This window comes from Mugil cephalus, chromosome 6, assembly GCF_022458985.1.
Source record: "Mugil cephalus isolate CIBA_MC_2020 chromosome 6, CIBA_Mcephalus_1.1, whole genome shotgun sequence".
In the NCBI taxonomy this organism is placed as follows: Eukaryota; Metazoa; Chordata; class Actinopteri; order Mugiliformes; family Mugilidae; genus Mugil; species Mugil cephalus.
Window position 1 is genome coordinate 28847894 of NC_061775.1, and position 22932 is coordinate 28870825.

The window sequence follows — 22932 nt, forward strand, 5'->3', positions numbered from 1 at the left end:
GATAGATAGATAGATAGATAGATAGATAGATAGATAGATGGATGGATGGATGGATGGATGGATGGATGGATGGATGGATCTGGAGGGGACGCCTATAGTCCTGACTGTCTCAGTCTCTCAGATTATACAATGTCTTCCTTTGTCCAGAGTACGTCCCAGGACGGAGCTCAGTGTCTTTATCGCTTTGTCCAGTGTGTTTCCAGTCTCTCTGCGACTCCACCAGCAAAAAAGTATCATAAAAGGTCCTGCGTAGTGTCCTGTCCACCCTGAAGGACCTCAGTGTCCTCAGCTTATCTTATCTTATCTTATCTTATCTTATCTTATCTTATCTTATCTTATCTTATCTTATCTTATCTTTTAGTTAATATTAATATAAAGTTCAGGTGTAAAGTTGATATTTACACAGTAGTAGTTAGTAAAAACTAAAAAACAAATTGAAGCGGAATTTATTCCAGCTGCTGCAGTTCTCCTGGCGGCCGCGGGGGGGCCTAGTGACGTCGCTGTTCCCTCACAGCTCCCTGTGACAGAGAAGAAGAAGAAGACCGCTCTACGATTGGCTGAGGAAAGGCATGTGCTCTCTGATTGGCTAAGGAGAGGGGAGGATAGCGGCCACTGCCCTCTGATTGGCTGAGGGGAGGGGTGGATGATCAAAGATGGCGGCGGTGACCAGAGGCTCCTTCGGTTTGTTCCGGCTCCTGGTGAGAAAATAAACTATAGAGTCTCACTTTCTTCCACTCGCTTCGTCTCCGTTTGTCATTCTGTCAAAGCTATCTGCTAATGCTAAGCTAAGGCTAACGGAGTATCACATCTGCGCGTGCCCGGACAGCGCGTTACCTTGGCCGGCTGATGCTAATGATAATGCTAATACTGACTGAATGAAATGAAAACAAACTCTTCTCTTGAACTCATGTGATATAACTTTATATTTAGACTCTTACACTCTGAATAATACATTTAAAATAAAGTGGCTAAAACAGTTCATCACCAACAATTTCGGTTTGGGACTCAATGCCAAACATTATTTCCTCTAAATTAGGAGCTTCCTCTGACTTGCTCCCTAACATCTGTCCACGCTATGATTTATTCAACATCCTCAGGATGAGACAAGAGACAAGAGGCAGAAAAACAGACCAGGATCAAACTACATCCTGGAGAGTCCGGTTCTCTCTGGACCACGTTTACCTCAGACATCTGTGTTACCAGGGTTCAGATCATTTATTTCATTTTTACTTTATTAATTAAAGATATGGATGATTCCCACGAGATTAAGGTCACAGAAGACCAAGAAAACAAGTTAGACTTTAAATAAAATAAAATAAATCAAGACAGAAAACAGAAGAAATAATGGATTATTCACAGAGCAGGAGGACATGTGTCCTGGTAGTTTGGAACTGATCCCTGGTCCGGTACGGGCTGGACTGGTCCGGTCCGGTCCAGTCTGGTCTGGACTGGTCCGGTCCGGTCCAGTCCAGTCTGTTCTGATCTGTTCCGTTCTGTTCTGTTCTGGTCTCTGATCTGATCTGATCTGGTCTGGACTGGTCCGGTCCGGTCCGGTCCGTTCTGGTCTGGACTGGTCCGGTCCGGTCCGGTCCGTTCTGGTCTGGTCTGGTCTGGTCTGGTCTGGTCTGGTCTCTGATCTGGTCTAATCTGCCTCCAGCTGAGTCATCAGTACCGGCGCCGGTGTTTCCGGCCTCAGGCTCTGGTCAGATCGATGCAGCCTCTCGTCTCCAGATGTGACCGGAGCCTCCAGATGTTGGGCAGCAGAGCGCTGCACGTCTCTGTGGGTGAGTCCAGCCATGAAATAAAAACACTTTGTTCACTGGTTCATTGTCGTCACTTCATTTAAGGAGGGACAGTGTGCAGCTCAAATAATAAACACAATCTGGACCAGATTATATCTTGAAGCTTATTCAACAAAAAACAACAACACAACTATTACTACTAACTAACAACTACATTAGCCACCACTTCACACTGTAGCTATACACAGTCAGTGACTCCAGAGCAGCTTCCAGCAGAGGTTTTAGTTTTTAGCCTCAGAGGGGTTCCTCTGATCAGAGGCTTTAGTCCAGTCCACTGGTTCAGATCCAGTGGTTCGGTCCAGTGGTTTGATCCAGTGATTTGATCCAGTGGTTCAGGCCAGTGGTTCATTCCACTGGTTCATTCCACTGGTTCAGTCAAGTGGTTCATTTCAGTGGTTTAATCCAGTGGTTCAGGCCAGTGATTTGATCCAGTGATCATGTCCAGTGGTTCATTCCAATGGTTCGATCCAGTGGTTCGATCCAATGGTTTGATCCAGTGGTTCAGGCCAGTGGTTCATTCCACTGGTTCATTCCACTGGTTCATTCCAGTGGTTCATTCCACTGGTTCAGTCCAGTGGTTCAGGCCAGTGGTTTGATCCACTGGTTCAGGCAAGTGGTTCATTCCAGTGGTTTGATCCAGTGGTTCGGTCCAGTGGTTCGATCCAGTGGTGTGATCCAGTGGTCTGATCCAGTGGTTCAGTCCAGTGGTTCACTTCAGTGGTCTGGTCAAGTGGTTTGGTCCAACCTGTTGTAGGTGATGTTTTCAGGGATCTAGTAGAATGTGAAGAGGGAGGAGGAGCCAAGACTTTTAACATGTTAGAAACAACTAAATAACTTAAATGTTGGAGCTAATGCTCTGGTCCAGGATCTACAGTCTTAAAACAGGATCTGTCATGTGTTTGTGTTCCCTCAGCGAGGCCAGGACCCATCGTCCAGTTCAAGCTGTCAGACATTGGGGAGGGCATCATGGAGGTGACGGTCAAAGAGTGGTACGTGGTCTACATCACTGAGGGGTCCACGGAGACTTTGATCTGAGGTGCGTCTTCAGGTCTCAGTGACTGGAGGAGGTTTAAGGAGGTTTAAATAGAAACACCAGATCCTGACCCACCACACCCTGAAGTCCGTCCTCAGATCAAAGGTTGTCGCTAAACCCTGACCCATGTACATGAAAGTGTCCCGGACTCAGCAGCCTCTGGTCCTCAGGTACGTGAAGGAGGGGGACCGGGTGTCCCAGTTTGACAGCATCTGTGAGGTCCAGAGCGACAAGGCGTCTGTCACCATCACCAGTCGCTACGACGGCGTCATCCGGAGACTCTACTACGATGTGGACGCCACCGCCCTGGTTGGAAAACCACTGGTGGACATCGAGACAGAGTCCAGCTCAGGTAAGACCTCCGTCCTCTCTCTGTGATCCCTTTTCCACCAGTCTGGTTCCAAACTGGTTCCAAAGACCCTGGACAGGGTCCCAGACCAGGACCAGTGAAAGCTGTGAACATCTCATTAAGTCCAACCAGCAGGTCACATTCTGGAGGCTGAAAACCAGCAGCAGTGGACTGAGGAGGACCCGGGTCTGGCTCTGTGGGTTTGATCTGAATCCAGTCCCCTGGGTCGTAATGTAGGTTGGTAGAGACCTGGTAGAGACCTAGAGAGGTGGAACCAGGTTCTTTGTGGTGGAAAAGGGGCCTCTCTGAGTCCTGTATGTGTTGTGTTCAGATGTAATCCAGGAGGAGGATGTGGTGGAGACCCCCGCCATGGCCCGGGAGGAGCACACCCACCAGGAGATCAAAGGTCACAAGACTCAGGCCACGCCCTCCGTCAGACGCCTCGCCATCGAGAACAACGTGAGTCCCCTGGTCCTGGTCTATGTGGACCCTGGTCTCTCCTATGTTTGATTAATTAGTGATGAACTGAAGAGAGTAGAAACCAGCCTGGTAGCATTTAGCCTTTAGCATTTAGATGGAGATTTACACATGGAACTCCCCAGGAGACCAGCCACCAAGGCTACATGTTACACAGCAATGCTAAGCTACCAGCCATTGAGGCTACATGTTACATATCAATGCTAAGCTAACAGCCATCGAGGCTACATGTTGCATATCAATGCTAAGCTAACAGTCACCAAGACTACATGCTACATGTCAGTGCTAAGCTAACAGTCACAATCTGGTCCGTGTGTCTCAGATTAAGCTCAGTGAGGTGGTGGGGACAGGTAAAGATGGACGCATCCTGAAGGAGGACATCTTGAACTTCCTGGCTAAGCAGACGGGGGCCATCTTGCCCCCGGCCCCCCCTCCCCCTCCTCCTGCTGCTGCTGCCAGGCCCGTGGGCACCCCGGCACCCCTAAAACCGGCACCCGCTCCACCCAAACCTGTCTTCACTGGCAAGGACGTGACGGAGCCCCTCAAAGGTCAGAGGACACGAAGGGGACACGAAGGGGACACGAAGGGGACTGGTTGGCCTCATATTCACAGGTGTCTGTCCCCTCCAGGTTTCCATAAGGCGATGGTGAGGACGATGACGGCCGCCTTGAAGATCCCTCACTTCGGTTACTGTGACGAGGTGGACCTGAGTCGTCTGGTGTCCCTGAGGACGGAGCTGAGGTCAAAGGTCGAGGGTCGTGGGGTCAAACTCAGCTTCCTGCCCTTCTTCATCAAGGTGAGGCCCCGCCCCCACCGCTGCCTCTGATTGGCTGAACGCTGCAGACTGACACTAACGCTGCGCTCTCATTGACTCAGGCCGCCTCCCTGGGTCTGCTCCACTTCCCCATCCTGAACGCCTCATTGGACGAAGGATGTCAGAACATCACGTACAAGGTGGGAGGGGGGGTGGACATATATATAATGATATGGTCTTCATGGAGGAGTCAGCATTGACCTTTCCTGTCCTGTGTCGCAGGCGTCTCACAACATCGGCGTTGCCATGGATACGTCTCAGGGTCTCCTGGTCCCCGTCGTGAAGAACGTCCAGATGCTCAGTGTCCTGGACGTTGCCGTGGAGCTGAACCGTCTCCAGGCACTGGGAGCTTCAGGTCAACTGGGAACCAACGAGCTCAGCGGGGGGACGTTCACCCTGTCCAACATCGGCTCGGTCAGACACACAACCACTACACAACTAGAGAAACGATGCAAACCCACAAACGATCTGCAAACGAAAAACGCTGCATTACCGGTCACTACAAACCTGAAGGGGGCGCTACTAGTGTAACGGCTCAATGGAGAGACACACGGGTGGATTTGCTCATAAATTAGCCTGTTAAATAAGATAAAATGATGAGAGACTGATATAAAACACATCAAAGTAGATGTTATGTCTGTTAATGACAGAAGTTATGAAGTATCTCCACTGTGTGTGTACATCAAGAGGTAGTGAAGAGTATTAATACTCATCTCAATAACAGCAATAATCTACAAGCAAATGTGCAGCAGTGATATAAACACAATATATAAATAGAATCAAATAAAAGTCACATCACCGTTCACGCCGTATTTTCATGTACAATAGTTCAGCCAACTGTTCTGTCTCTGTCTCCACCCGTGTCACAGCTGTAGGTAACTTGTTTATCTAAGTGCAAATACAGAACAACCAACCTTGTAAAGTTAGCATCACTCATGTAAGTAGCATAGCCAAGCTAACATGAAATTTTTCCTCCAAAGGTTTATTATCAGTGCAGTACTTTCGATTATAAACCCCACAGCTCAAAAGCATAACAAACACTAACATACATACAGCAGTGCAAAAACGTGTGTATTTTATTTTGATATTTACTTTGCAACAGCTCAGTCTGTCCCATAAAAACAATGGTTGCCATGACAGCGCGCGCTTTGTTTGCTCCATGAACCACGGGACAGCACAAGCGGCGACATCACAGCGTGTCGCAACCATAGACATTAATACCTATGATTAATACGGCTCTGTTTTACTCTGTAGCTCCGCCCCGTGTGTCTCCACTGAGCAGGTACACTATGAGCGCCCCCTGCAGGTTTGGAGGACTTACGTTTGTAGTGACCGGTAATGCAGCGTTTTCGTTTGCAGATCGTTTCTTGGTTTGCATCGTTTCTCTGTTTGCAGCGTTTCACGATGACGCATCTGTCTTTGTTTTTTTTGTAGCACGTTTTTGTTTTGTACTTTGTTTAAAGTTGTGTTTGAGTTTGTGATTTTGCATCGTTTCTGTACTTGAAGCTGTTTTCTCGAATTGAGACGTATTTGGTCGTTGCCGTCCGTTTGGCCCGTGTCAGCCACCGTATTATAGACACTGACACAACACAATCTTTATAACGTAAGAACACAACCGACTGTCTCCCTAACTCTTCTCCAGATCGGAGGGACGTACGCAAAACCCGTCATCCTTCCTCCTGAAGTCGCCATCGGAGCTCTGGGCAAAATCCAGGTGAGTCCTCAGAGACTCACGAGTCCCAGACCTGGTTCTGGTTCTGGTTCTGGTCCTGATTGTTCCCACCTATCTCTATGTCCTCCGGTGGGTGTTTATAGTCTATGTCCATTAATCCTCCTCCTCTCCCTCCTGTCCCAGTAGAACCGGTTCTGACCAGGTCCAGGTCTTGGAGCTTGTGTTATTTGTGTTATTTTCTCATTGAACTGATTTAAACTGAGTGAATCTGAACGTTGTGGTGCTGACTCCGTGGTTCCAGGTGTTGCCGCGGTTCGATGAGGAGGGTCAGGTGGTCCGGGCCCACATTATGAACGTGAGCTGGTCGGCGGATCACCGCATCATCGACGGCGCCACCATGTGTCGCTTCTCCAACCTGTGGAGGGAGTACCTGGAGAACCCGGCCTCCATGCTGCTGGACCTCAAGTAAGGAGCCTTCCCATCAGCCCCGGGAGGACGCCGCGCCGCCCGAGCTCCGCCCCCTTCCTGACGGAGGCCTTCTTATCCACTTCCTGTTACTTCCTCGTTGCCTTTGAGCCAAGTTTATCTCGTTACTATGACGACCACTCACTCAACTTGGTTTAGTTTCACTTTTTTTTTTTGGTGGACGATGGAGGTCCAGAACCGATCCACCACAGAACCAGCTCCACTAGACAACTACAGTCACTAATGTTCATCAGTTCATTAGTACCACTTAGTACTAATTAGTACCACTTAGTAGTAATTACTATGGAGTAGTGGTAATTGGTACTGGTCAGTATTGGTCAGGTGTTAATCGGTATTAATTGATATTTATTTTATGAATTAATACTAATTGCCGCCAGTTAGAGGTCATTTGTATTAGTTAGTGCTAACTGGTATTAATTGGTGATGATTGGCTTTAATTGACCTTAATGGTAGTTGATACTATTTGGTGTTAATTGGTGCTAATTGGTTTTGGTAGTTTAGACTCTGATGGACCAGCCTCACCCTGTTGAACACTAATCAGTCACTTTAATATTGATCAGGTCTCGAGGACGTTAATGAGTTCATCATCCCTCACATTGGTCACATTTATGTTCAGAGGTCCCACTCCACCCGACCGGAACCAGACCCAGATCCCCTTCATCTGTTCTCTGGTCTGGGTCGCTCTACCTGGGTCGCTCTGTCGTCACATCAGAACCGTGCCCTTGGTCCTGTCTGGTCCGTTGACTCATGACCGGATCAGACCCTGAAGCTGCTCCACAACCTGGAAGGGATCCACTGGTTCTGGTCCAGAGTCATATGCATGGACCGATCCAGTCCATGGTTCCGATCAGACTGACCAGGTTTTACTTTGTTCTTCTGGGACCAAACATGATCTACAGACTCGGATCAGAACACGTTCAGGACCTGGAGCTGGTTCTGCTCATTAAAATCTCATCTCTACATCTCCAGGTGTCCTCGGTGTGGCCTCGGTCCAGGTCTCTGGACTTCCTGGTTGTCCCGGTGGCTGCTGGGTAAAGGTCACATGGTGTCATGGATATTCCTGTTTGGGTCACGTGTGTTTGTTGTTTTTCCTGCTTTGTGTTTTAGTGACAGAATAAATGTAAAAACTGTAAAAAACTGTGGGGTTTGTATTTTGGGAACGTGTGAAACATGAACTGAATAAAGCTGAAGAGAAGATTCTATGTGTCGGAGTTTGATCAGCTGAGCAGGTTTATTTGTAGCTTCCTGAAGTCATGTGACCTGGAGGTTAAATTTATCCATCAGCTGTGAGGTCAGATTCCAGCGGAGGAGAGGAAGCATGTAGGTCTGGAGGAACACAAGGTGACGAGGAACACAGCGACACTAATGTGAATATTTTTCATTTTAATATATATAGAACAATAAGACTAATAAGACTCAGTGTTGATTAACAAACCAGTTTAGTGATTTAAGCTCAGTGTTCATGTGTGTTTCTATCGTCTGTGACTGAGTCATGGTTTCTACAACTAGAGGACGCCAGTATGTGAAGCTCCGCCCCTTCCATGTTAGTGGGCGGGACCAAAGTACACGTCACATGTTTTAATTCGTTAGCCTAATATTATTATTTATATTTATTTACTATTCATATATTTATATAATTTTTACTGTTACATCTTGAGCTGTCAAACAATTATCATGTTTAATCAGATTAAACAGATTAAATCTTCATGTTTAATCTCCATTGATATAAAAACAAACTTTCTCAAGAACTTTACAAAAACTCCCTTTAACAGCAAGAAACCAACTAAACAAGTTTCAACAACGTTTAGTGTCTTTCTTTGTCCACCATGTGTCCACATGAATGTGTCCCTGTTGCTACGGAGACAAACTAACTTGTGGACATTGTCCAACCAGAGCAGAGCTGACGCTTCTTATTGAGAACAGTGTCTCCCAGTGAACAGTAGTTACAGGAGTGGACACATATTAGCAGCAGCATTGGCAGCTTGTCTTTGTCTTGGTTTGTCTTGGTTTGTCTCCAGCTGTTAGCCGCGTTAGCCCAAGTGCTAACAGAATCCCCGGCTAACGTATGCTTGGCTTGGTTCATGTGCTGTTTGAAGCTGGAAAGAAAACTCCTTCCTGCAGAGTGTGATGATACTTTATGTGTTTCCACTGGTCCCTCTTGGTGTCTTTGTCCTCAAATGTCCCATGGAGAGGACCAATGAATGTGCTGCTTAGTGTGCCCACACACACAAACACACATAAACACACTCACACTTGATCTTGAGTTTGACTTTAAACCTTGACCTGGATGAACTTCAGTCCTGATGATGTGTTCTCATTAATAATCAGTTCTCATCATTAATGTCTCAGGACAAGGCTGCAGGTCAGAGGTCAGATGTCCCAGCTGTCCCCCTACACCCTGTGACCTGCTGGTTCCTGGTGGTTCCTGCTGGTTCCTGGTGGTCATGGTGGGTGTGTTGGCGCTCGGCTCAGTGAGCTCCATCAAAGCTCTGTGGGAGACCAGGATCAGGAGGAGGAAGGAGGAGCATGAGGAGGAGCAGAGAAGAACAATCAGGGGTGGAGCTACAGGCAGGTCAGACTCCACCCACTCACCTGAAGACACTTCTTATTGATCCAAAGTTCAGGTCCAATCTCAGGTTAGAAACCACTGATGAGGTCTTTAACCCTCTATAGGGACCAGGAACCATATGTGGTAACGTGGTTCCTGGTTCCTCTCAGTGAGGTTTATTGTCATGTGGTTTTCATTGAGCCAATCAGAGAAGATCCAGGAAACATCCTCAGGTCTAATCAGGGTCTAATGTGGTCTACAAGGTCCCCCCTCTGATCTGGTTTATTAGGAACCATGAAGAAGAACAAGTGTCCTCATGTTTCTAATGTGATGATGTTGACAAGTGTCTGAATCAGCTCTGATGTTCTAATGTGACAAATACATGTTTACATTAGTTTAAGGACCAGGAACCAGATATGAGACCAGGAACCAGATATGAGACCAGAACCAGATATGAGACATTCATTCATCTGGATTTAACTCGGGAACATTAAAACCACCTCCTTGTGTCCCACATTAACATTTTGGGGTATTCAGATCCCAACAAGTCCTATTGAGGGTTAAAGTGAGTTCTGTTCCAGGCTCAGTGTCGGGGTCTGGGAGGACCGGGCCGTTCTGGCTCGACTGAAGCAGAAGCTGCAGACTGAGGAGGGACGGTTGGTCCTCCGGATCGAGCAGGAGGAGTGGAAGGTACCGTGAAGCAAGGTGGGCCGATGGTCGACCCTGATCCAGGTCTGATACTCTCACCTCTTTCTCCAGTCTTTGCCGGGCTGCCTGGTTCAGCTTAGTCAGGTCCAGGAGTGGCAGATCCACCGAACCGGACTGCAGAAGATCCCACATTTTATCTCCAGCTTCCAGAACCTTCTGGTCCTTGATCTGTCCCGTAATGGTGTCACTGAGATCCCGAGACAAATCGGTGAGTAGGAGCACGGGTCCAGGTTTGTGGAACTGGTTTCAGCTCAGTGTGTTCTTATGAACTGGTTGTGGTCTCAGGGAAGCTGACCCGACTTCGGGAACTGGTGCTGAGCTACAACAGAATCCAGTTTGTTCCCGAGGAGCTGAGCTGCTGTGAAAGTCTGGAGAGACTGGAGCTGGCAATGAACCGGGACCTGAACCAGCTTCCAGACCAGGTACGAACCAAACCCCACTGAACCAGGTACGAACCAGAGAACTGGACCAATGACAGTTCCTAAACCAGGTGTGGACCAGGTTCCTGACCCGGTTCACACCAGTAAACCAGGTTCAGTTCTGATCTGGTGTCCCCTGGTCTTTAGCTGAGGAACCTGGTGAGGCTGCAGCACCTGGATCTGTCCATGAACGACTTCAGCGTCCTCCCAGACTGCGTGGTGGCCTTGCCCTCCATCGAGTGGCTCGACATGGGAGGAAACCGCATCCAGCAGCTGCCTGAGGACATACACAGGTAGGTGGAGTAGACCACCTGACCCCGCCCCCTTCTGCCATCAGCCAATCAACAGCGACACATTCACATTCATTCAGATTCAGATTGTTCAAATGTTACAGCTGAACTAATTAGGTCCTCGATGATGTTTAGTTTAACGTCACCATGGAGACGCTGGAGACGTCTCCACGTTTAAATCATGTCTCCATTAAAGACATGTCCTGTCCTGTCCTGTCCCATGTCCTACCGTGTCCTCAGGATGGAGAAGCTTCACACTCTGTGGTTGCAGAGGAACGAACTGGAGAGACTTCCAGACAACATCAGCAGGATGTCCAGTCTGGACACGCTGGTCCTCAGCAAGAACAAGCTCAGAGACATCCCCTCCCTGATGGAGGACATGTCCAACCTCAGGTCCGTCCGTCTAGAGACAGACATGTCCTGTTTCATTCTGTTGGTTTCATTCTCGCCTCTTTCCTCTGAGTAGGTTTGTGAATTTTCGGGACAACCCTCTGACTCTGGATGTGGTTCTGCCGGCGAAGACAAAGGACGACGAGGACGAGGACGAGGACGAGGACGACCGGGAGATGTTTGGACGGGAGTTCATGCAGTTGTACATCCAGGAGTCCAGGAAGAGGGCTTACGCCGTCCTCAACATGCACTGCGTCAACCGTTAGTACCGACCCACGTCTGGACATTAACTCTAACACTGGGGGCTTCTGGGTCAGAGACCAGGACCATAACCACTGGATCTAACCCTGGACTAGAACCATAACCTGGACCAGAACCTTAACCACGACCCCAACAGTAACCTGGACTCTGTAACCAGGAAGTCTGAACCAGTTTGATGATTCTTGTGTAACGTGAACATTAAGAACTGGAATCATTCTTCTTCACTGACTCTGATTTTCTTGACGCTGATGTTTCAGAGACCGATGACGAGTCCCGATGAGGAACAGGATCAGTTCCTCCACCACTCCGGATCTGGTCCATTATCTTCCTGGACTAGAACAGGGTCAGGATCAGTTCTCAGAGACTGAAAGCTGCAGAAAAAGAAACTGAAACTGACTTTGTACAAACTTTAATAAACTTTTAGTTTGATTTTAGACAATAAAACAATAAAACTTTTATAAGAACAAAAAGTCTGAGTCATTAATCTGAGGAGGAGCAGGAGGAGCAAGAGGAGGGTATGGAGGTGAGTAACACGTTCTCCAGAGTCACGTCCTCGTCTACGTATTGAATCAATTTGCTGTTGAATCCTTTCGTCTCCAGAAAATCTCGTCTGCCGCTGTTGATCAAGAGTTTGCAGAGACGACCCACGACCTCACGCTCCGACACCGTCAGAAACCTGGACACGGATCATCTCCACATTATCATTTATCTCCACATTATCTCCATATTTCTGTTGGATTAACTCGTCTGCTCTACCTCCCGATGGTCTGATTGGGTTTTGGTACTCACCCATTGACAGCATCCGTCTCCTCCGCCGGCTCGTGGCCTCCCTCATCCCTTCTGTGATTGGTCTGGTCCTGATTGGCCGGTCTGAGACCACATGTGGCCCAGCTGGACATCCGGCAGAAAGCTGAGAACTCTGCAGCTCCGAGTCCTCTCTGCTGGAAGAACCGCTGTCCTACATAGTGACGCCACTCACAGCGGTGATGGCAGCACAGCGCCACCACGATGCCCAGCACCGGACCTGGACCAGGACCAGGACCAGGGCCAGGATGAGATTCTGGTGGTTCTGGATCATCTGTTGCCTTCGATGATTCTGGAGGTTTGAGGCGTTTCTGGGGTGGTTCATTCTCCTCTCCGTGTCTGGGTGATTCCAGTAAACAGCGCAGAGCCATGTCTGAGGACAGAACCAGGCCCAGAACCAGGACCAGGAGCCAGAGGTTAGTCAGGGGTCTGGGAGGAGGAATCCGAGTCCAGTCCAGAAGTTCTGTTCTCACCTGTCGCTGCTCCACACAGATGTTTACCGACTCCAACCAGCGGGAGCTTCTTCTTCTGGAGCACAGGGACCTTACCTGAAACCGACCACAGAATCAGATCCACACACTGAACCCAGATCACACCAGACCACATGTTTGGGTCTTACTTAGGTCCAGATGTTGGATGTCCACCTGCAGCCTCTCAAACTGAACCCCAGCATCCTGATGCTTCCCGTCCACCTGGAACAGAACAGACCTCCTCAATCAGACCTTTGACCTTGATCATCCAGGATCATCCAGGATCATCCAGGACCATCCAGGACCATCCAGGGCTTGTGTCCCTAAAGACTCTTAGAGCAAAGAGTTGCTCCTAGAGGCCAAACTCTAAGAAAATGAATTATTACCCTGATGTTTTCTCAGAGTTTTTCCTAGATGGAGGTAGAGATGAAAGGTTCCTAAAGAAGGTTCTGCAGTGAGATGTGCTGAGAGCAGGGAGGAGAACTTTAAGAGGCTTAGAGAGGAGAACATGGTGGAAAGAAGAGGAGGAGAGATATTCTCCAAACACTGATGAATTCAACGCTACAGAATGACTCAGGAGCTACATCAGAGGACTCTGGAGGAGGCGGGTCCAGGAGGTTGTTACCTTGAAGCGGGTGCTGCAGCGCTCCACCAGCAGCATCGTCAGGTCTTTGTTTTCTGGTCCCTCGCTGGTTTTCAGAGCTTCGTGGATCCAGTGGGACAGTTTCCCTCGACCCGCTCCGAACTCCACAAAGCATCGACCACCTCCCAGAAGCCCCAGCTGCTCCAGGTGACCTAAGATGGAGGACTGAACACACCTGACCGGTCAGATATCCGCATTCATCCGGTCCAGATTTTATTTCTGGACATATTTTTGTGTTTTTGTTCAACATCTCAGAACCGACTCAGATTTAAATCCAGCTCTCTACCTGCTGCTTCAGGTGTTTGAGGGCGGAGTCTCCGTTTTTCGGGTTGTTGAGTTCGTCCTGTAGGACAGGATGAGACAGAACGTCCACGTCCAACTCAAGACCTGAGACACAAACGACACATCTGAGAATGCTGAAAGAGACGAGTTCATGAGGCGGTCAGGTGCCGCGGTCATGTGATGTAGCTCACCTTTGACGGCCGTCTTCAGTTTGACGACCAACGACTCCAACTCTGTCCTGCTGCGCTCAGACAAGCTCACCTGTCATCATCATCATCATCATCATCATCGTCACCATCATCACCATCATCATTATGATCATCATCATCATCACCATCATCATCATCATCACCATCATCACCATCATCATCATCATCACCACCGTCATCATCATCATCATCGTCACCATCATCATCATCATCATCATCACCATCACCATCATCACCATCATCATCGTCACCATCAACATCACCATCATCATCATCATCATCACCATCATCATCATCATCATCAACATCATCAACATCATCATCACCATCACCATCGTCACCGTCATCATCATTATCATCATTTTTACCTGTTGTAGTTTCTCGTCTTCATCAGCTGATCCACCGTTTCTGTTTTCCACGTAATAAACCTGCAGAGAATCAATGAATGAATTAGTTAATTGGTTAATTGGTTAATTGGAGGAGCTGATTGATGGACAGGTGTCCTCTCACCGGTGAGTCTCTCTGTCTGGAGTTGCATCTCTTCAGGTGTTTCTCCAGTTTGTCTTTGGTGACGGTGCTGAAATGAGACTCAGACTCAGATGTTTCACAGCTGATCAGGGACCTGAAGGATGGAGGTTACTCACTGGTTGGGATCCAGAGGACAGACGATCCTCCCGCTGCACCCCCCCTCCTCCTGGACACACAGATAACACAGGGATGACAAGTTCAGCTCTTTTCTGAAAGGCTCTTTATCTAGTTTGGTTTAGTTCAGTTCAGTTGTTATTATTATTGTTGTTGTTGTAATGTTCTCTCTTCACTTTTTCACTGTGGTGTAAAAACGAGCAAACCAAAGAAAAGAAAAGTGGACAGTGAGTGTGTTTAATGAGGAGTGGACACTAAATATTGAAGTCAATCATCTCTAATTTACACTGACTCACAAACTGAGACTCAAGAGTCAAGGACGAAGTTTAAAATGAACAAAAGCCAACAATCAATTCTGGAGGAAGAGTTTTTAGACGGAAGGGACCATTTATTTTCATGTGTATTTTTGTTTTCACACACAAGTGAAAATATTGAAAAATCTTAATAATATGCCCTGAGAGCAATAAAACACACAGGACATAAGAGATCAGCTGATTAATCAGAGTGCTGTGTCCGTGAACTCACCATGTTCGCGTGTTCTCCACAGTAGAGTTTCCCTTTTCCCACAATCATCTTACAGAAACGCTTCTTTTTTGCCACGAAGAAGCTACACCTCCCTTCCATGGGGGCCGCCATGTTGTAAACTGTGCTGCGTTCAGGAGCCCGCGGAACTGTGGGAAATACTGAGGTCACGTGACGATAAAAAAAGAAAATCAGCCGTCAATGGGTTTTCATTGAAGACCTTATATCAGTATATGCAGTTTATTATTTTTATTGTTAGTGTTATTATTATTATTATATTCATTTTATTATTAGTTTATTAAATTATTATTTTAATTCACAAATATGTCCAGTTCCATCTGATCTAAAAATACAGGAAAATTAGAAGCTCTCCTCTGTGATTGGCCAGGAGTTCATCTCTCCTCTGTGATTGGCCAGGAGTCCATCTCTCCTCTGTGATTGGCCAAGAGTTCATCTCTCCTCTGTGATTGGCCAGGAGTTCATCTCTCGTCTGTGATTGGCCAGGAGTTGTGCCATTTAAAAACTTTCCCGCCTCTGCTGTCAGCGGGGCGCGGCTTAGCGTCAGGGTGCGTCTGACGTCATCAGCGGACTGTCCATGATGCCAAGATGGCGGCGGAGTGGGGCGGCGGTCCCGGTTCTTCCCCTCCCGGTTCGTGCGGTCCCGGTTCGTGTGGTCCCGGGTCCTCGGTGGACTACTCGTTGCTGGTGGTGGTCGGAGCCCTGGGGCCGGGAAGCGGTCTCCTGGAGCGGCTGCTAGAGCAGATCGAGTCCGGTAGGGAGCGAGCTGGAGCCGGTCCTCGGGGTTCCGCTTCTAAAAGTTTTAAATCTTCTTCTTTTTGTTGAAGTCTGAGGGTTAGCCTATTAGCTTAGCTCTCTGACCGGGTTCACTTTTATTCACATTCAGTTTGACTTCTGGTCCGGACCGGGTTAGGTCTGGTTTCTGGTTAGTTCCTGTCCCCCAGGTCTGGTTCTGGTCCAGGTCCAGTTAGACTGATCCAGGACCAGAACCAGACCCCTTCAGTGATCACGAGGATCCTGTCTGTTTCTAATGAGAAGTCGTCTTGTTTCTGAGGGAACTCGAACGTCACATGTTACATTAGAGAACCGCAGGAGAAAGGGACGTTTGCAGCCTGGGGTCAACATTCACATTATTAACACTGTGATTAACAGCAGCTCCTACTCAGAGTGAACCACTGTTCAGAAAAAAGAGCAATGTATGCGATAAGTAGACAATTATAGTAAGAATACACACATCAGTGTAAAAAATATAAGAAATATGTTTAACAATCTGTACAAGTATGAGTGAGCCTGTGTTCTGAGGTGTTGCTCTATAATAACATGGGATATGGGAAAATATTGCACATGGTGAGTCCAGAGTCCAGTAATAAAGTCCAATAAACTGGTCTGAATGTGGCCTCTGAACTAGAATAATAACCCCCCCCGCTTTACATCTTCCTCTTCTTCTACTGCTGCTGCTCCTATTGGTTTATTGATGGGCTGTTTTTACTTTGTTGGATGTAACTTTATGAAAATTTAATTGTGTGATGATTGTTACCAAAATTATCAGTTTTCATTATTATCATAGTATTGATGAGATATTCTCAAAATGTTCAGAAAGTACTTATACACCTGCACTGGAATCATTTATCCCAATTTTATTTGAAAAAAACAAGTAATAATCAGACATGGTTTTAATGATAATAAAAATATGGAATGATATTATCTTAATGTTAATCAGGAAGCGGTAATCGTTGCGTCCAGAGTTGTGAGTAGGTGTCTAGTTTGTCTGGTGCAGGTGAGTGTGATTCATTAACCAGGTGAGTGTGATCCATTAACCAGGTGAGTGTGTTCCAGGTGTCCGTCGTTGGCCCGTGGACCTGGACGTCTCTGTGGTGGATCAGCAGCTTAAGCTCTTCGTGTCGAGACACTCGGCCTTCCTGTCAGAGCAGGTCCCAGGTGAGAAGCACCTGCCCTGCCCTGCAGTGCATTCTGGGAGATGATGTTAAAGTTTATCTCAGTTTATCTGGTGGACGAGTTGTCCCTCAGTGCGTTTACATGCTGTGACAGACGGGGACATGTCCTCCTCCTCTGCTCTAGGGGGCGATATTGTCTTCTCAGAGGGTTAATACGGCTCCTTTCTGCTTGACCTGTTATGTCACATAATAAACAGCTGGAGTTCATTTCAAACAACAACCAGGTGGAGAATAGTTCAGCTTTTTAATTGTGCTACTCACTGTGGAGGAAAGGTGGCGCTATCCTCAGGTGGTTATTCTACCTTCTTCCTCTTGCATGTTGTTGCTCCGGGGTCAAACCTGTTGTCTAGTTTAACTCTGATGAAGGTGTCTACTATATTTCCAGTCTCATTTTCTGGGGTCTTAGTGGACTAACATGTTGACATGAGCTCTTGTCCAGTTACAGTCAGATTAAGACAATAATTCACTTTGTTCACGTCCATGTAATCGTACTGAATGTGGAGGATGTTTTTAGCCACATTTTATCCTTTAATGACCCGATTGTTTGATTATTTGTCTATTTGTGTGTCTGTTGTCTTCAGGTCAGAGGACGCTGCAGCACCGTGGAGACGTGTTGGACGTGTTGGTTGTGGTAAATCCAGCTCAGGAGTTGGTCTGTTCAGAGGTAAGAGACGAGGCTGAAGAACAACAACAAACATCAGCTGATCTGTCAGAGAGTCATCTTCACAGCTTCTTTATCTGAGGAACCCGTTCATTATCATCACGTGAACATCAGGAGTTCAGCTGCTGAGTTTCTCTGAGCATGAGATCAGATCCAGCAAAGACTATTAGTCCTACATTGTATTGTATTGTTATATTATATTGTATTGTATTATAGGCGATATAACGTTGTTATAGAGGAGCTTTGGTCCTGTTGCAGGTTCGGCGTCTGATCTGTGACTCGTCTCGACACAAGTTGCTGATTGTGGCCGGTCAGTTTGTGGAGGACAGTGGAGACATCGTGTTGCAGAAAGGATGTTTCTCCTTCAACCACCTTCTGCACCTCCTCAATGATGATGAGGTACAAAATAGATTTGCAAGAATTTCATGCATCAGCCTACAATAGGGCTACATAACAAAGGGTTAAACCCTGAAAACTATTTAAGGTAAACCAGGACTCTGTGTGATCTGGTCCCTGTGTTGCAGGTCTTTGAGCTTCTGAGCACAGCGGACTCGGCCCTGAAATCCAGCCTCACCCTCAGCTGTCCAGACTCTGGTCTCTGGAAGGACTCGTTGCTGGGTAAACACAACTTGCAAGAGTACATAAATATCCAGATCAACCCTCCCCTGGTCCTCCCTCAAATGGAGGGTCTGCAGGAGTTCACAGAGTACCTGTCCGAGTCTCTGGAGCCAGAGTCGCCCTTCGACCTCCTGGAGCCCCCCAGTACCGTGGGTTTCCTGAAACTGTCCCGGCCCTGCTGCTACATCTTCCCTGGCGGGAGGGGCGACTCTGCCTTCTTTGCTGTGAACGGGTTTAACATCCTGGTCAACGGTGGGTCCGACACCCGCTCCTGCTTCTGGAAACTGGTCCGACATTTGGACAGGATCGACTCGGTGCTTCTGACCCACATCGGCCTGGACAACCTGCCGGGGATGAACAGTCTGCTGCTGAGGAAGGTCGCCGAGCTGGATGAGGAGGAGTTGTCTGGAGCTCAGACCGAAGAGGACTGGATGAAGAACCTCATCTCCCCGGAGGTTGGCGTCGTCTTCCTCAACGCTCCAGACCGACTCCGGTCCATCCCGGCGAATCCCAGCGAGCTGAGGAGCTGCGACCAGGCAGCGCTCACTCTGCAGCTCTTACAAAGACTGTCAATGAAACAAGAGCCTCTGACCCGGCCCGGGGGAGCCGTCATAGAACCAGTCATCCTGTTTCAGAAGATGGGAGTGGGCCGTCTGGAGCTGTACACACTGAATCCAGTCGGTGGCAGCATAGAACTCGAAACTTTGATGCAGGTTTGGCCGAACAGCTGTAACGTGACGGGCTCGGACCTGCCGCTGCCTTGCCTCGCCTCCGTTTGTGCTTTACTGGTCTGGCATCCATCCAGCCCTCAGGAGAAGATCATCCGGGTCCTGTTCCCAGGGTGTACTCCACAGACCAAAATCCTGGATGGACTTGAAAAACTCAAACATCTCGAGTTCCTCAAACATCCAAGTGTGTGTTTGAAGGACCTTGAAGCCTCCAAAACCGAGAAGCAACTGAAACACGGTGAGAGTCGGGAAAGCCTTAAGACCCAGTCCAGGGACCTCAGACCCAGTAGTGCCTTGCAGAAAGAAAAACCCGGACGGGTTGATATCAAAAAACTAGAGACCAAAACAAAGTCTAAAGTAGCTGGGGACGCTTTACAAAAAGAAAAGAAGACCACCGAAGAAAAGCCCAAGATGAAGGAAGCTGAAGCTAAGTCAAAGACAACAAAACCAGCTGAAAAACTGATTCCAAAGAAAGACGTGTCAAAGGAAGAGAAGAAGGAGGTGAAGAAGAAGGAAGAGAAGGTCGCTGTTGCTGCAAAGAAGGAAGAAAATGAAGAGAAGAAGAAAGAAACTGTGAAGAAGGAAACCGTGAATCCAAAACCAAAGAAAGACCTTAAACTTGAACCAAAGAAGGACGGAAAGAGGGACGTGAAAACAGAGGAGAAGAAAGCTGTGAAGGTGCAGGTCAAAGAGGTGAAGAAGGTGACGAGTCTGGCGGAGCAGAGGAAAGCTTCAGGAAAGACTCTGAAGAAGGACGGGACCCTAACAAAGAAAGACCCTCTAAACAGGGTGACCAAAGGAAAGTCTGGCTCCAAGGAGGAGAACCAGAAGCAGGTTGGAACTGATACTGTCCAAGGTCCAAAGCTACGACTGGAAGACGAGAACGGGAACAGAGGCCAGAACTCAAAGAGCGCTAGCACAGAGAGTCCAGAGAGGGACCAGGACGTGGTCACCAGAAAACCGAAGGCTGAGCTGGCAGTGAACTTTGACCTGACTCCGACCTCGTTCCAGCCGGCGGAGGCTCTGAAGAACGGACCGGAGGAAAAGACTCTGGATCTTGTCTCTCCTGCAGATTCTGCCCCAAACAGCGCCGGACATACGCCTTTCCATCAGGGTCTAGGGGACGACAGCAGCCTCGCGGCCAGGGAGTCCAGTCTGGGCTTTGAGGACTACGTCCAGGGAGGTTCATGTAGAACCTCAGAGCTTGGTTCTCTGGGGGAAGGCCAAGGAAACTCCATGTCCTCACAGGGTAAACCGTCCAGCCTCCTGACCCTGAGTCCCTCTAAGGACGGGATGGTGGACTCCTCCACCACCGTCGCCTCCATGCCAGCTGAGCTCGGCTCACCTCACTCTACGGAAGTGGACGAATCCCTGTCGGTTTCTTTAGAGCAGGTCCTGCCACCTACTCCACCTAAAGTCTACTCAAATGGACATGTTGGTGAGACGGGGGCGATCCAACCTCTGGGTTCCCATCACGGGTCCAACATCCACACCATGTCAGAACTCGTCCCAGACGTCCCACATGACGTTGATCTTTGCCTGGTGTCCCCCTGTGAGTTCCAGCACGCCCACCAGCAGCATGTGAACCTGGGCCAGGCCACCAGGACCTCACCAGAACCCCCCATCAACAACAACCACCCGCAGGACCAGAGCAGCAGCGACCCCTCAACCTACAGCCAGGAAACGCCTCCATCGTCAGTCAGCGACTCCCCCCCGACAGCCACGGACTCCGATGTCCCCCCCGTCACCGAGGACTGTCCGTCCATCACAGCGGACATGGACTCTGATGACGAGTCCAGCGACCTCTTCCCACCTTCTCACCCACAAGATCACCCGAGTTCCTACTGCACCCACAGGACGGGACCGCTCTCCTCCCATGACCCGCCTCCTGCCCCGGTCAAAGACCTGCCTCCTTTACCCCCCCAGCCTGGAGCCTGCATGGCCGACGCAGAGGCCGACAAGAACCTGAAGACCTCCGCTTCTAGGACCAAGAGACCAGGTCTACAGCCGAAGGCGTCGTCTGGAGGCGCCGCTCTGAACGGGAAGTCGAAGGGGGCACTCAAGGTGGCCGCCAGCCCCGACATCAAGCCACCATCTCGAAGTTCACTTGGTGGATCCAAGACCGGACCTGCAAGAGCTCCGTCTGCAGGTAGGCTTAGACCAGAACCACAGGTTCCACTGGACCTGAACCAGGTTTTAACCTCATCATGTTTGACCCTAAAACAGAAAACTGATCCTGAAAGTTGACTCTTCAACAAACGAGTCTCTGTTTTAGATGTGATGCTAGAAACCAAAATACAGAGCTGGTTCTGTGTTGGGAGGGTTCTGTGGGTTACCTCTAGGCCACAGGTGTCAAACACACGGCCTGCGGCCCGAAAGTGGACCACTAGAGGATCTAATCTGGCCCCCCACATGAAAAGTGACAAAATTAAAGACTGAAGTTTATCAATGAGAATAAGTTCTATGTTTAATTTATCCACTGAACACAACACTGAGACCAGGACCAGACAGACCAGGACTAGACAGACCCCTTTTGAACAAGACCCCCCTGGTCTAGATAATTTCATCAGATCATAGGAGCGAAGCCACTGATCGCTTCTCTCTTCCATCAGGTTCTGAGGGTTCTGTGGTCTACCTGGACCTGGTCTACCTGCCCTCCAGCAGCTCCTCCTCCACCGTGGACCTGGACTTCTTCAGACGCCTCCGCTCCTCCTACTACATCATCAGCGGAAACGATGCAATGAAGGAGGCGTCGATGAGGACCATCCTGGACTCTCTGCTGGACGGGAAGAGCAACTGGCCGGACGTCCAGGTCTGTGACACCAGCTTCACATGAATGAGATTTAATCTTTAATCCACAGTTCCACATTAATCTGATTAAACTTTTGAATCCTAAGAACTAGAAACTACTGTTTCCACTGGCGCTTCAGTCACGTTCCTCATCCAGTCATGTTTACATCTTCCATGGACACTTTTGGCATAATTATTTGTACAGTGGTGGAAAACAGTGGACTCCGCATGCATGTGTGAAATATGGCACAAAGAACCTTAGTTCTGTCACAGAAATCCTGAAATGGCCGAAAAAAATCATGGTTCCATTAAAAACAGAAGAAATGAAGGTTGTGCTTTTTATTGAAGACTCTTTGCTTCGTGTCTGTATCTGTGATCACATCTGATATAAATGTGTAAAACCAGGAACTTAACACAGGAAGTGATGGTTTATTTCTGATCAGTTTTCACACGTTCTCTGTTACTTGTCACCAACACTGTCGAATTTAAACTCAAAAACTGAAACTGTCAAGAATTTAGTTCTATTGGGTGAAAACCTTTTTCCGCCACTGTACATCCTTTGTATTGTTCTATTTCCACTGCGACACTGCGTCCAGGACGTTAAACCACAGATGTGTCCATGTGCTATAGACCAGCCTGTCCCGTCTCTCTTATGTCCCGTCCCTCTTATGTCCATGTGCTATAGACCAGCCTGTCCCGTCTCTCTTATGTCCCGTCCCTCTTATGTCCATGTGCTATAACCACCGTCCCGTCTCTTATGTCCGTCCTTATGTCCAGTGTATAACCAGCCTGTCCCGTCCCTCTTATGTCCCACTGTCTGTGCTCCAGCTCTAAGTTCTGACTGAACCTCTGGTTGATGATGAACTGGGTTTAGTTGATCTGGACCTGAACATGTGGAATGAGAATAGAGTTGAATCTAAACTATTCTGATCTAATTGTCTCTTCTCTGATTGGTCCGTTTCCCTCCAGGTGACTCTGATCCCGACCTTTGATTCGCTGGCGATGCATGAGTGGTACCAGGAGACGCTGGAGCGCCAGAAGCAACTCTCCGTCACGGTTCTGGGCAGCAACAGCACCGTGGCCATGCAGGACGAAACCTTCCCGGCCTGCAAGGTCGAGTTCTGAAGCCCCGCCCACGTCCGCCCCAGCCCGCTAGTGAGCATGCTCAGTTAGAAATGGTTAGCGAAGCCGGGGCCCCTCACTCGTATCTAGGCAAAGCCCACATGCATGTGTGGTGCAGCTTCCCAGCTCATGTTGGTCCCATCTAATAAGGGCTGGACTCTTTCATTCCTTCACTATGTGCCCTATCTTTGCCTCGGCTCCTGTACTGGGACCCCCCCC

General features: G+C 48.5%; 4 protein-coding genes across 5 annotated transcripts; 3 read left to right on the forward strand and 1 right to left on the reverse strand.

The window, feature by feature from the left end:
• The first annotated feature begins 587 nt into the window (after window positions 1–587).
• On the forward strand, window positions 588–7830 carry dbt (dihydrolipoamide branched chain transacylase E2). Its single transcript, XM_047587389.1, has 11 exons — window positions 588–698; window positions 1658–1784; window positions 2716–2791; window positions 3006–3187; window positions 3516–3643; window positions 3984–4209; window positions 4291–4457; window positions 4538–4615; window positions 4698–4889; window positions 6118–6189; window positions 6449–7830. Exons 1-11 carry the CDS (start codon window positions 654–656, stop codon window positions 6614–6616), a joined length of 1461 nt encoding a protein of 486 aa, XP_047443345.1. The 5' UTR covers window positions 588–653; the 3' UTR covers window positions 6617–7830.
• Window positions 7831–7910: 80 nt separating this feature from the next.
• On the forward strand, window positions 7911–11719 carry lrrc39 (leucine rich repeat containing 39). Of its 2 annotated transcripts, none has more exons than XM_047587391.1 (9): window positions 7911–8000; window positions 8983–9205; window positions 9763–9871; window positions 9941–10097; window positions 10175–10311; window positions 10456–10601; window positions 10839–10991; window positions 11065–11249; window positions 11507–11719. In XM_047587391.1, the coding sequence occupies exons 2-9, from the start codon at window positions 9078–9080 to the stop codon at window positions 11527–11529; spliced, it is 1038 nt and encodes a 345-aa protein (XP_047443347.1). In that variant the 5' UTR covers window positions 7911–8000; window positions 8983–9077; the 3' UTR covers window positions 11530–11719. The 2 variants fall into 2 exon arrangements, with proteins under 2 accessions (XP_047443347.1, XP_047443348.1); XM_047587392.1 differs by having other exon boundaries at window positions 7921–7974.
• trmt13 (tRNA methyltransferase 13 homolog) lies at window positions 11643–15084 on the reverse strand. Its single transcript, XM_047587390.1, has 11 exons — window positions 14825–15084; window positions 14302–14351; window positions 14168–14234; window positions 14026–14085; window positions 13640–13709; window positions 13453–13553; window positions 13149–13331; window positions 12673–12745; window positions 12527–12601; window positions 12039–12426; window positions 11643–11925 (listed from the first exon to the last, which is right to left on the reverse strand). Exons 1-11 carry the CDS (start codon window positions 14933–14935, stop codon window positions 11730–11732), a joined length of 1374 nt encoding a protein of 457 aa, XP_047443346.1. The 5' UTR covers window positions 14936–15084; the 3' UTR covers window positions 11643–11729.
• A 201-nt stretch (window positions 15085–15285) lies between these two features.
• Window positions 15286–22932, forward strand: map1sa (microtubule-associated protein 1Sa). Its single transcript, XM_047587379.1, has 7 exons — window positions 15286–15593; window positions 16676–16777; window positions 17376–17458; window positions 17714–17854; window positions 17980–20950; window positions 21414–21613; window positions 22561–22932. The coding sequence occupies exons 1-7, from the start codon at window positions 15428–15430 to the stop codon at window positions 22714–22716; spliced, it is 3819 nt and encodes a 1272-aa protein (XP_047443335.1). The 5' UTR covers window positions 15286–15427; the 3' UTR covers window positions 22717–22932.